The sequence below is a fragment of the Myotis yumanensis genome, unplaced genomic scaffold (genome assembly GCF_028538775.1).
Source record: "Myotis yumanensis isolate MYYU_CA2020_CCGP unplaced genomic scaffold, mMyoYum1.0.hap1 SCAF_9, whole genome shotgun sequence".
Classification (NCBI taxonomy): Eukaryota; Metazoa; Chordata; class Mammalia; order Chiroptera; family Vespertilionidae; genus Myotis; species Myotis yumanensis.
The window spans coordinates 12,723,405-12,737,017 of record NW_027223760.1 but is presented as its reverse complement, the minus strand read 5'-3'; the positions used below and the strand labels follow the sequence as shown (position 1 = coordinate 12,737,017).

General features: G+C 40.4%; 1 protein-coding gene across 1 annotated transcript; it reads left to right on the top strand.

The window, feature by feature from the left end:
- The first annotated feature begins 563 nt into the window (after positions 1 to 563).
- LOC139016765 (leucine-rich repeat-containing protein 37B-like) lies at positions 564 to 13,039 on the top strand. Its single transcript, XM_070424983.1, has 8 exons — positions 564 to 632; positions 3,613 to 3,728; positions 5,530 to 5,661; positions 5,917 to 6,044; positions 10,964 to 11,001; positions 12,311 to 12,353; positions 12,435 to 12,544; positions 12,656 to 13,039. The coding sequence occupies exons 1-8, from the start codon at positions 607 to 609 to the stop codon at positions 12,735 to 12,737; spliced, it is 675 nt and encodes a 224-aa protein (XP_070281084.1). The 5' UTR covers positions 564 to 606; the 3' UTR covers positions 12,738 to 13,039.
- The last annotated feature ends 574 nt before the right edge of the window (positions 13,040 to 13,613 follow it).

Genomic DNA, 13,613 nt, shown 5'->3' with positions numbered 1-13,613 from the left:
TTTTGCATTTTGACAAAAAAACTCATAATTTAAATTTTAACTGGGTTATTCTCAAAAATGATTTATTGGCACAGAAAAGTGATAAAAAATGTACAAGGGCAAGACAGCCAGCAGAGAAAGGGAGCAGTGTTGAAAAACACATTCGGCCATGAAACATGTAGATGCATGGAGAAATACCATGGATCTCAAAAAGAAAAAAGGAAGAAGTTATACATTCTGTGCTTTTTTAAAAAAGTGATCAAATAGTGGTTGGAACAGAGAATGAGAAGTAGGATGATGGTAACACAAAAACAAAATAACACATTGTACTGTTCACCAAAGTCATTAGTTTGATGATGAAAATACATTAATCTGATGATGCAATACATTTAAATTTCTTCAAGAAGAGCTCTCTAAAATGATTATGTATGGAAAATAAACTAAAGCACCTTGAATTATGGAGCTGGCTTGACAGAGAAGCCAGAATTTAGGTCAACAGATGTTGTTAAGTGTCTTTTTCAAGAATAAAATTTTTGTCTTTGGGTTCATATCATGCATGTTTGGTCCTTCTCCTTCAGAGACATGGGAAGAACACAAGTGACATTGACAACACTTGATAACATTCTCATGACAGCTCCTGAATTAGAAAAACTGTAAGTTGATTTTTCTTTTTGTTTTTTAAATATATTTTATTGATTTTTTACAGAGAGGAAGGGAGAGAGAGATAGAGAGTTAGAAACATCGATGAGAGAGAAACATCGATCAGCTGCCTCCTGCACATCCCTTACCGGGGATGTGCCCTCAACTCAGGTACATGCCCTTGACCGGAATCGAACCTGGGACCTTTCAGTCCGCAGGCTCCATCCACTGAGCCAAACGGGTTTCGGCAAGTTGATTTTTCTTCTATTTATTTTCACTTGGTTCTTATGGTTTGCTTTTTTATTTTCTTAAGTCGGGTTTATTTAAGTATAATTTGTATTTAATATAATTCTCTCTTTTAAAGCGTACAGTTTAGTGAGTTCTGATAAATGTGCAGTCTTGATAAATGTAGCACCATCACATTAGAGATCCAGAACACTTTTATCATCCCCACAGGGCCCCTCATATTTCTCCTTTTTTTTTAAATGTATTTCTTTATTGATTTCAGCGGGGAAGGGAGAAGGAGAGAGAGATAGAAACATCAATGATGAGAGAGAATCATTGATTGGCTGCCTCCTGCACACCCCTTACTGGGGAATGAGCCCGCAACCCTGACATGTGCCCTTGGCCGGAATCGAACCTGGGATCCTTCAGTCCACAGGCTGATGCTCTATCCACTGAGCCAAGCTGGCTAGGGTCCCCTCATATTAATCTGCAGTCAGTTCCTCCTCCCACCTCCAGCCCCTGTCAAGTACAGGTCTGATTTTTTATTGTTATAGTCCTGCCTTTTACAGAGTGTCTTATAAATGAAATCATGTAGAGCAAGTGTGTCAAACTCAAAAGCTAACACGATCCAAATAAATGAGGCATGTGGCCGTGGGCTGTGAGTTTGACATGCTGTATGTAGTGTAGCTTTTTGTGTGTGGCTTCTTTCATGTAGCATGATCCTTTTGAGATCCATCTTAGTTGTTGCATCTATCAGTAGTACATTTCTTTTTTTATCGCTGCATAGTATTCCAATTGTGTGTATATACTAGTTTGTTTCTGTAGTAATCGGGTAATGGATATTTGAGCTGTTTCTAGTTTTTTGGCTATTATGAATAGAGATGCTAAAAATACTCACATGCAGGTCTTTGTGTGAACATACATTTTCATTGCTTTGGAGTAAGATACCTAAGGGGGGGGCTGCTGCATTATATGCTGAGTGCATATCTAACTAGTAAAGAAACTGCCTAACTGTGTTCTAACGTGGTTGTTCCATCTCGCCTTCCCGCCAGCAGTAGATGAGAGTTGCAATTGCTCCACAGTTTCACCTGACCTTTATATTTCTGTTTGATTTTTTAAATTAGCCTTTCTAGTAGGAATGCATTTGTATTGCAGTGTGATTCTAACTTGCATTTTCTAATAGCTGATGTGTGGAATGTCTATGTGAAAAATACATTTTTCAATGGAGTGTCTGTTCAAATCCATTTTAATTTGATATTTATCTTATTATTAAGTGTTAAGAGTGTTTTATATCAAGTCCTTTCTGTAAGATATGTGTTTACTAAATATCTTTTCCAAGGTTGTGCCTTCTATTAAACTTATCACTGAAGACCAGAAGTTTTTAAAAAATATATATTTTTATTTAGAGAGGGAGAGGCAGAGGGAGGGGGGAGAGAAAGAAAGAGAGAGAGAGAGAGAGAGAGAGAGAGAGAGAGAGAGAGAAACCTCAATGATGAGAGAATCATTGATCAGCTGCTTCCTGCATGTAACCTAGTGGGGATTGAGCCTGCATCCAGGCCTGTGCCCTGACCCGGAATCCAACTGTGACCTCTTGGTTCGTACGTCAATTCTCAGTCTCTAAACTACACCGGCAGGCTGGAGTGTTTTTTTGTGTTTTTTTTTTTTTGTCTTTTTGTAATACTAACCAGGAGATATTTTTCCTATCGATTTTTAGTGAGGGTGGAAGGGAGGAAGAGAGTGGGATAAAAGGGAGAGAGAGAGAGAGAGAGAGAGAGCGAGAGAGAGAGAGAGAGATCAATGTGAGGGAGACATATCAATTGGTTGATTGGTTGCCTCCTGCACACCACAAAGCCATCATTAAATCAAACTGTCTATAACCTCAAAAAGCTGTATCATGTCCCTTTTATAATTCTTCCTTCCCACTCCTCCTTGCCCTCCCCAATTCCTGTGCAAACACTGATCTGCTTTGTGTTACTATAGGTTAGTTTGCATTTTCTAGAATTTTATATAAATGAAATCGTATAGTATCTACTCTTTTCTAACTGGCCTCCTTTATTCAGCTGATTATTTTAAGACTAGAGGCTCAGTGCATGAAAATCGTGCAATGGGGGCAGGGGGGCGGGGGAGTATCTCTCAGCCCAGATCTTGGTGGATGCCCAGTGACAGCTCCCTATAGGTAGTGGGCCTAAGCTAGCACTTGAACATCCTTAGCATTGCTGTGGAGGCAGGAGTGGCTCCCGCCACCACCACCACCACCACCACCACCACCTCTGTGTTCACCAGCCATGAGCCCAGCTTCTGGCTGAGAGGCATTCTCTCTGTGGGAGTGCACTGATCACCAAGGGGCAGCTCCGGTATTGAGCATCTACCCCCTGGTGGTCAGTGCACATCATAGCAACTGGTCGTTCTGCAGTTTGGTCGATTTGCATATTAGTCTTTTATTATATAGGTTTAGTCTATGTTGTTTTGCCTATCAATAATTCATGTCCTTTTATGGCTGAATAGTATTCCATTAAAAATGGATATATCCGTATGTTTCAACATTGATGGCTATTTGACTTGTTCCAATTTTTGACTATTACCAATAAAGCTATTGTGAATATTTATGTACAAGTCTGTTTATGGAAATATACTTCAATTTCTCCTGATAAGTGCCTGAAAGTAGAATGGCTATGTCATACAGTAGGTGCATGTTTAAGTTTTAAAAAACAACTGTTTTCCAAGTAACTCCTCTGTCACTAATATAATTCTGTATGTTTCCATTTATAGTATCTTACCTAACCATTTGGCCTGCTGCCTCTGCCAATTTAAAAATCATATTGAGGCTGTTGCAAAGACAGTCAATCTGAATTGTGAGATCGAATGTGTGACCGACACACCTTGTGGTGAGTCTCAATTGCCTGATGATAAACTTTTTAATTTTTATTTTGTTTTCATTTTTTATTTGTAATCAATGACAATACATTTTTAGGCAAATAAAGTAACTGTATTATTTTTATTCATTTAATCAGAGTTCAACTCTAACATTTTAAGAACTTCTCTTTGCTAAAAGTCAGATGAAGGGAAGGATATTACCATTAATGGCTACATCGTGTGTGTTGTGCTCTCTGCTGGGTGCTTTGCTTCCAAATGAGAACTTGTTCATTAGCGTGTCACAGTTTGTAAACTCTTTTGTATGCATTAGGTTTCAATTGCCCTTTGCAGTGTAGACAGATGAAGATACATTCTTATTTTGTTTGTTTTTGCAAGTTTATGAAAAGAGTACAAATGATGCTGTTTTATGTAAGTTTTATTTGGAACCTGAGAGTTTTTGGATCCATCACCAGAAGCTGCTACCCAGCCCTTCTATGGCATGGGAGGGCTCTTTCTTTATAGACTGTGCACCTCTGAACTTGCTCTGAAGCACAAGGTGTTCTATCCACCAAACAGTCGTGTGCTTTTAAGTATTTTTCTACACGTTAGGTTTATTGGCAGCTACTTGATAACTTCCCAAATGTGTTTTCATGCCCAGATAGCTTAAATACAAGTTTCTATCAGTGATCTGTGCTACTGATATAGAGTCAGTGTTGCTTATTTTGAAAACAATGTTTTGACCAATGATATTACTCCCTTCTGCCCCAACAGTGGGCAGAACAGGCATTTTCATCTCCTTTTAAGGTGAGTGAAAACAAGACGAGAAAGGGCTGACAGCTGTCACCTCGTGCCCAGGTCTCCAGCTCCCAGTTTGGGACTCTCCACAAGCCCATGCTCTTTCCCAGGAAGTTACCTCCTTCTCTCACCCTTATCACCACCAGCAATACTTTTAATTCTTCTGAAAATCCTTGTGTACCAGCTGCACAATGGTGCACTTGACCTTCACACAGTCAGAATCTTTGGATGGTTCCCCAAGTACAGCTGAAAATATAAGAAATGACATGAAATGATAGCAAAGTAGGCATCTGACAAAAGTTATTTTTTCCCTTCTGTATTTCAGAACCCCAAATATTATTCCATAGATTTATTGAACATTCCACAGTGGTACACAACCTGGCAAGTCTCTTAATGTACATCCTAGATGCCTGCCTATATCTTAAGCACAGAGTGAGGGTAGAGTTTTTTTCTTCTGTTTAGAGCCGTCTGTTATGGGGCTGGCATATGTGGAAGCAGGGCCCAAGTGAGGAATCGGTGGGTTAGTGGAGAAGGGTGTGTCCAGATGAGGACGTGTTAGCAGTGGGTGTTAATGGTGGTCATCTGTGATGGTAGCAAGAACACAAGCATTCTGAAGAGCGGAGAGAGGAAGGCTCAGGCCCCCTCTGCATCTGAAGCAGGACAGGATGGGTGCGTGAATGTGAGGAGTTCACAGTAGATCTGCAGAGCATCTAACTGAGTGGGTCTTCCAGCCCTGGCTTTCCTCCAGTAACCGGCAGTTGGCCCTTGGGGACCAATGGAATAATCCTAAATATAGTCACCATATGTCATGCTATGGAATGTTCTAAGTAATTAACCACTTTAAAAAAAGAGACAGTTTCTCCTTTTGTTTTGTCGACAATCATAGATGTAAGTTGGGGTTTATATTTCTCTTCTCCAAACGGCACTCAGATACTTGCTGATTCCCTATATATTGGACTTGGATGTATGGCTGTGGACTGACAAATAACTATCCCGTGAGTCCTTCAATATCAAATTCGATTTCTTCTTTTTTGACAGATGAAGAACTCATAATAAAAGGACCGCTAATGAACACATTACAGGCCCGGCAGGACTCCAGCACTGAGCTGACCATTGAGCCAGAGAGGGCATCCTCAGTCAAAAAAGGCGACACTTCCGCATCCATTATGAGTGAGCAGCTAGACTTTAATGATAAAAGTGATGTTAATAGTGCACTAAATTACCAATTGCCTTATTTCTTGGAGGGAAATCTAGAAGATATAGAATCAACTTTATTACCATTCATTAAACTGCCTCTTTCAAATGTACATGATGCAGATATGTCCCTGAATCATTTGAAAAACAACAGATGAAATCCTTCTCTTAAACCTGAACTTAACCATTCAAGTTTCAAAAATTAACCGAGGAAACTCTTTTCTGGAATAGGCCTTCTGATGAGACTGCTCACTGAGCAGCAGGAAGTAAAGATATCCAACCCAGAGTGGAATGAGGAACAATGGAAAGATGAGAGGATGCAAACCCTCGGGAAGCAGGAAGAGAGGGTGTCTAATGAGGTAAGGACAGGTCCTGAAACACCTGACCTGGACTTGTAGTCAGTTTAGGACAGTGATGGAGAACCTATGACACACCTGTCACAGGTGACACACAAACTCATTTTTTTGGTTCATTTTTCTTTGTTAAATGGCATTTAAATATATAAAATACATATCAAAAATATAAATCTTTGTTTTTCTATGGTTGCAAATATCAAAAAATTTCTATATGTGATACGGCACCAGAGTTAAGTTAGGGTTTTTCAAAATGCTGACTCGCCCAGCTCAAAAGGTTCGCCATCACTGATTTAGGACATGCCATGAAAGTACCCAGGTAGGAAGACCAGGAGCACCTCCTCTCAGTCGTGTCTTGATCATGTGACTTTGGCTTAGACAGTGATCTTCCACTTTGCTCATTTAGAGATTTGTGCCACTGTTCCTAGGGTAGATGAGAAGAGGACCTAAATTCCAAGATAAACAAATTGTACAAGAAAATGCTAATGATCAGATTACATAACACATCAGATGTGGTATGTTCTTTAAAAACCTATAAGATTTGGTATATTGCTTAAGAACCATGTGGAAAGGTGGGGTTTTAGAGTAGTAGTTAAGAATAGCTAGCAATTCATTAGAATAGGCTAGAGAATAGTTAGTTTTTATGCTTTCCGTATCTTTGTGGGGTTTTTTTAATGTTGTTGTTGGTGTTCTTATTCTTGTTCTTCTTATTCTCCTCCCCCTCATTCTCCTCCTCCTCCTCACCCTCCACCTCCTCTTCTTCCCCTCCCTTTCCACCGTCCCCTCTTCCTCTCCCTCATCTTCCTCTTCCTCCTCCTTCTTCTAGCTCAGGCAAGAAATGCCAAGATATAAGAAGGAAATCATCATTGCATCACCTGTGATTGCAGTAACAACGTTTTATTTTGTAGTTTTCTGTCTCCTTGTGGTAAGACAAGAGTTAATTCAGATTTCCAATATCTAGTCCATCTTTGAGGAGGTTCAGAACCCACAACCTGAAAATCAAAGCCACAGTCCTGTCTACTCCTACTTGATGCTCTTCTTTAGTCATGAGCACTGAGATATGCTTTATTCTATTTTTTTTTATTACAAATTATATTCTTGGGATGTCTAAAGGAAGCCCACTCCTTGAAATCTCTGAAATGAAATCAAGATAACAAGCCATTAGACCATTTTAAAAATATATATTTTTATTTTATTTTTTTAAAAATATATTTTATTGATTTTTTACAGAGAGGAAGGGAGAGAGATAGAGAGTTAGAAACATCGATGAGAGAGAAACATCGATCAGCTGCCTCCTGCACATCTCCTACTGGGGATGTGCCCGCAACCCAGGTACATGCCCTTGACTGGAATCCAACATGGGACCTTTCGGTCCGCAGGCCGACGCTCTATCCACTGAGCCAAACCGGTTTCGGCAAAAATATATATTTTTATTGATTTCAGAGAGGATGGGAGAGGGAGAGAGATATAGAAACATCAATGATGGGCTGCCTCCTGCAAGGCCCTTATTGTGAGCAAGCCCACAACACAGGCATGTGCCCTTTACTGGAATTGAACCTGGGACCTTTCAGTCCACAGGCCAATGGTCTATCAACTGAGCCATACCAGCCACTAGACTATTTTGAAACTTAAGTTTTATAGGCCTTATTTGATATGATAGCAAAATTTCTTCAACTCAAAATGTACGAGGTTGAGTTGATGTACTCACCTATTAGTCTCTTCCTGATTTCTTACTTTGTTGGATAAAATGAGGAGAGATATAGAATCTCCAACCTCATGGAGCTATGTCACCCTAGCAGATGGGACATGGCATAATGATAAAAGTGTGATCTTGTCAATTCTTAAGGTATACTTAGCAGCTTTCTTCTCCAGTGTGTAAGGCATGGTGTTCGTAGGTTCAGTTAAAACACTGCAACCTAAATCCTGCATCAGGCTTCTCTAAAGCATGTCATGTTAGAGTCACCTGTTCCTAGAGCTTGTCTGTGTCCCTTTTGTTCAATTACATAATGGTGTACTTTTCCCTATAGGCAGATTGCTGACATTAAAAGAACGATTTTGTAAGCTGATGATCATGACTCTACCCCATAAATCCAACATATTTTCTTTACCCTTTCAACAGTCATGACAGCCCTCCATTCCAGCCAAAGGCACCCCACACCATAACCTAGCCACACCAGCCCCATTCCCACTTTTTAAAATGCCTTTGCCCATCTAAAATTCCCTTATTGTGCTCTCCCTGGGGAAGTCTGGTGAATATCTCAAAAGCCAGCTCAGGTTCATCTTTCTTCATGAAGCTTTCCCAGAGTCTTCCAGCCATGCTGTTCCTAGTTTTTTTGTGAGCTGTGTCACTATTTTTCTTTGAGGTAATAGTAAGGCAGTTCCATCCCCTGAGAACTTAAAAATATGGTAAACAATTTTTAAAAATGTGCCTCCCCAAGAGAGAAATACCTGGGTGAACACATCATGGAGCAGAGCAGAGATGTGTAAAGACCAAGTGGCTTCAGACCTATATGTTCCTAAGACTTTTGAAATCTCACATTTTAATATTCTAATCTGTGGAAGAAAATGAAAAATGGGAATAGAAAAGCCACCTAATTATTTGAGAAGGAAAATAATAGCAGATTTATATTCTCATCTTAAACAAACATATTTACAAAATGTAAAAAAATATAGAACCTGTATAAGTACTAGAAGAAAACAGAAGCAATATATTTATAATCTGGTGGTGGGAAACAGCTTTTTGAGCCTGATACCACAGGCAGAAACTTTGATAGATTTGACCACCTTGTCTGTGACACCATTAGCAAACTTAGCACTGGTTGATGCCAAGCACAGGATGAAGATGTTTCCATATACATGAGCGATTCAATCCCCACAATCCTGTGAGGAAGATAGTACCACCTTCTCCCATAGATGGAGATGGACTTAAGCTCCCAGTGGCAAAGGCAAAAGCAGGACCCTGTTCTGCCTGACTGCGAAGTCCGTGCTTCCTACTCCACTGTTCTGTGTCCTTAAAGACAAAAACACTGGGGCCATAGCCGCTGTTTCTCAGTAGTTAGAGCATCAGTGCAAGCACCGAAGGGTCCCAGGTTGATTCCAGGACAAGGGCAGGTACCTGGGTAGCAGGGCACCTGCCATGCAGGAAGCAACCAGTTGATGTGCCTCTGTCACATTCCTATTTCTCTCTCTTCTTTCCCTCCTGCCCCCTCCCTCCCACACTCTCTGAAAAACAATGGAAAAAATATCCTTAGGTGAGGATTAACAACAACAAAAAAGAACACTGGGGAATATTTGAAACATTGAAATTCAGTGAAAGCCACTAAGGATTAAGTTATTTAATGTAAAAAGAGTTCCATAAATCAACAGGAAGAAGACAATCTAGGGTGGAAGAGGGCAAGGGCTGTGATGAGTAGGCTGTGTGTAGACATCTGTCACCATATCTGTCCATCTTCTCTTGGTTTATAGGGTGTGGATTTTATTAGCGAGGTCTTTGTCACCTCACAGTATGAAAGTAGTCTGATATTTTCTTCTAGTCCTTTTTGTAATATTTGGTTTTTTTTCTCAAATTAAAAAAAACTATCATTGGTTTTATTTGCTTTTCTTGTGGTTGACTGTTACTCCCCTACATGAAGATCCAATTGTCTTAAAATGTTTTATTGAAGATCTCATTCTTTCTTCACTGATCTGAAATTTACCTTTCTGTGGACTGTATTCTGTTGACCCAGTTATATTTGTTTTGTACCAGTAGAACTATCAGTAGCAGTATCAATATATATATAATGATATAGACATATACATATATCAGTATATATATATATTTATATATCTATATCTATCTATCTATCTATCTATCTATCTATGTATATTGCTTTCAGGGAGGAGGGGAGAGGGAAAGAAAGATAGAAACATCAATGATGAGAGAAAAATTGATCATCTGCCTCTTGCACATCCCCTGCTAGGGATCAAGACTGCAACCCGGGACTGTGCCCTTGACCAGAATGGAACCCAGGATGCTTCAGTCTGCAGGCCAATGTTCTATCCACTGAGCCAAACTGGCTACGGCCTGTGTCACTATATAATTCCAGTTCCATTTTAAACTCCTTTTTGGAAGTTAAACGCCTCCTTTTCTTATCTTTTTCATACATTTCATTGCATATTTTCTCTACCAAATGTCAGTTGGTCAGTTTATGTTTAAAAATTATCTTGGAATTTGAATAGGATTACAGTGCATTTGTAGGTTAATTTAAGGAGAATTGGCATCTTTACTACCTTCTAGGAACATGGTACCTCACTTTGTGTATTCTTTCTAAAGTCCTTCAGAAGAGTTTTAATGGGTCTCGCACATTTTTTGTTAAGTTTATTCCATTATACATTTTATTGATATTGTAAATGGACTCTTTCATTTTTTTATTAGTTATTTGTGGTATGTAGGAAAGCTGTTGAGATTTGCATGTCTTGATTTAGCCATCTTACTGACTACAATTTTAATCTATGCTCTTGGGCTTTTTAGGTTGTGCATTATCTCACGTGCAAATATGTTTTGTCTCTTTCCTTCCAGTACTTCATTTTTCCTATTAAATTAATTAGGACCTCCTCAACAATGATGAATAGTATCAGTAATAACAGGCATCCTACTCTGGTTCTTGACCTAAAACAAACCTGCTGTGTAGGTTTCTGGTAGGCACTTTCATTTTCTTTGCTACTTCTAAGAGTTTTTATCGGGAATTATCTGCTGAATGTGATCTGAAACAACCAATAAAATGCATTGCCAGCTGCATGCAAGGTCCTAAGTTAGGACTATGGGAGAGACAAAGGTCTAGACAGAGTATCTGTCCTCAGAAAATTAATCATCTCACTTAAAAGAGAAGGAATAAAGCTTTAGAGGTCATTGTGCTGAATAATCATGACGTTTTCTTCCAAAATAGATTTTTCGGAGGAAGCTAAAGAAAAAGGGAAGCTCAAGGTAAATATGGGTCTGGTGATTTTTAAAGTAGAATTTTTTAAGGAGAGGAACTTCCTCTTTCTGTAAGCGGCCAGGGGTGATCTCGGAAAATGGCCCATTATTCACTTGAGTCAGAAAACCCCACAAAATCACGAAAGTCAAGAGATTTAAACCTTTGTGTTTACTTTAAGGACACTGGTGAAAACTACACAGGTCATCAAGGGTATGCATATCTGAAAACCACCAAGCATCTGAAGGATGTCACCTTATAGGAGCAATGTGTGCCATTCTGTCATTATAGTGGTGGAGTTGGTAGGCGTGCTCCAATGGAGGGGCTGGGTGCAGGATTGGGTGCAGGTTGGTGACCCCAAAGAGTGCTGAATTTTTGCTGCTGTTAACGTAAAAAAACATTGTAAAGAATTTTTGTGAGTTTATTTGAGCCAAACTGTCAACATATGCTGGGAAGTAGAACCTCTAGGAATTGAGGTAATGCTCCAAAGAATGGTGGGTTACATCTGTATTTATACATTGCAATCAAAGGAAAGGGATGTAGGTGGATTCCATGAACTCCATTGGTGATAGATTAAGGAGGTGGGATAAAGCAAAGCAGGGAAACCTCTGGGATAGGATAAAAAGTGAAATGATGGACATGTGCTGCTTTTACATAGATGGATACAGGACAGTTCAACATAATTAACAGTTGACGATTAACTTGATAACATAACAATGAGGGAATGTCTTGGTGCTATTTGTTGCACCCTGAAGGGTCCAGAAAAAAGAGGAATTTACAAGTTACCCAGACATTTCACAGATATGTTATCTTAGAGGCAAGAAGAGAAATGGGCTCAGTAAAGATCTAAGTTGATCTTTGTCAGGGAAAATACTGGCCTAGGACATGACAACCCACTATAACCTGTTTGCAGTTAAATATTGAATTTTCAGACCATCCTTTGTGGTTACTTTAGGTCTCTGAGTCTGCAAGACTGCCATGCAGACCTCCCCTGAGCTTGTCTGGTTAGGTGTGATCCCTTTTGTCCACACTGCACATGCTTAAAAATGCAGTAACACACTGAAAATCCTGCCTATATCCTATGCGAAGCTACATACATAGGTCCCCCAGAGACATTGCAGGGCCATTTTAAACTGTCACAGAGAATTGGAAGCCCAGCATGCAAGGAATCATTTTCCAGGTCCCAGGTGTGTGGTGATTTTGCTCAGGAATATAGACCCAAGTACCCAATTAGTCCGAATAAGACCAGAACTGTATGTGTGAGAGACATGGAGAATGGCATGAATCACTAACTGTTGGTATGTATTTTCCTCCAAGCAGCTTTTTCTCCAGATTCACATCTTCGTCTGACATTGATATAGAGGTAAATTTGAGGAGGACAAAGTACTGTGTCAAGACAAAGCAGGGGAAACGTAGAGTTCATGTCTCCCCATCTGTTTTCTAGCAACATGGATTTTGGAGCAGGCGGTCGTTTAAGCTGAAGCATGTATTTGGCAAGAAGACAAACAAGAAGGGGGAGCAGAAGGCACAGGAGCAGGAACCGTTCTTGAAAACGTAAATAATTGGGAACACTTAGAATTCTTATCTGAAACGAGGAAATAATGAATAGTTTAATTGTATCTTTCAAGAGTCAAAGCCTTGACCTTTGTCTTCTTCTTACTCCAGGGAGTGGAGTAAATTTGCTGATTCCTTAAGGATGGACATGTCCGAGTCTGCTTCTGACACAGGTGGAGAAACTAGCGCCTGATACCTTCACAGAGCAAGGCCATCTTCTGCCTAATTAAACATGTTTTGCAAATGTGTCAGTTCATAGCTACCTCTAGCCTTGATGTAAGGAATGAAAGTGTAAATAGTCAAGTATATATGCAAATAAGAAGGGCCATAGGCAAGAAAAGCAGGGCTGAAGCTGGAATCCCTGGGGAAGCCAATACTTCCTCAAGCAGCAGTGTGGTCCAAGGAGGTGAAGAGGTCTTCTCTCCCTTATTTCCCCAATACACTCAGTCCCTGAGAACTGGCAGACACCTCCTCTCCCAGGGGTATAGGGCAGTGGTGGGCAACCACTGGCTCGCGTGCCAAACAGAGCACGCCAGTAACTTTTGCTGGCACGTGAAACCCTCTCTTATAATCTTCCTGTTAGGTTAGGTGGCTCAGGAGGCGGCGTAAGAAATAAAGAGTCGAGTGAATCAGAAAAGAAAAGGTTTATATCTGCATCCCCGGGAGACCCACGTACTCCAAAGACAGGGCACATGGATTCACACAACCGCGGGGGGGGGGGGGGGGGGCGCTTTTTTTATACTGTGGTTGGGTGAGGGGCGGGGACCTGAGCTGAGGTATTTAGCTGAGGAAGTTTCAGCTGCAGAGGGTCAGCAAGGTATTCAGGAAGGAGTCAGTATCTGTGTGGGGGCCGTCAGGGAGAAGCCAGTATCTGTGTCTGGCATGCTGATCTGTGAGAAATTCCAGGGGAAGTCCATTGTGTCATCACATGACTGCATGTATCTGATCCTGGGCTCTCTCTGACCTAACATCCTGGCCTTTTGGTGATAGGGGATGCCGACTCATTCTGGCTACTTCCAGTTGACCAGGGACACGGGGGTGTGGGGGTTGTTTAAAGGCCAGCGTCAGG

Coding starts and splice junctions, on each gene's coding strand:
- LOC139016765 (XM_070424983.1), top strand. CDS start 607: ATGACAGCTCCTGAATTAGAAAAACT. Junction 6,045..10,963: donor AAGAGAGGGTGTCTAATGAG/GTAAGGACAGGT, acceptor CTTCCAAAATAG/ATTTTTCGGAGGAAGCTAAA. Junction 12,545..12,655: donor CAGGAACCGTTCTTGAAAAC/GTAAATAATTGG, acceptor TTCTTACTCCAG/GGAGTGGAGTAAATTTGCTG.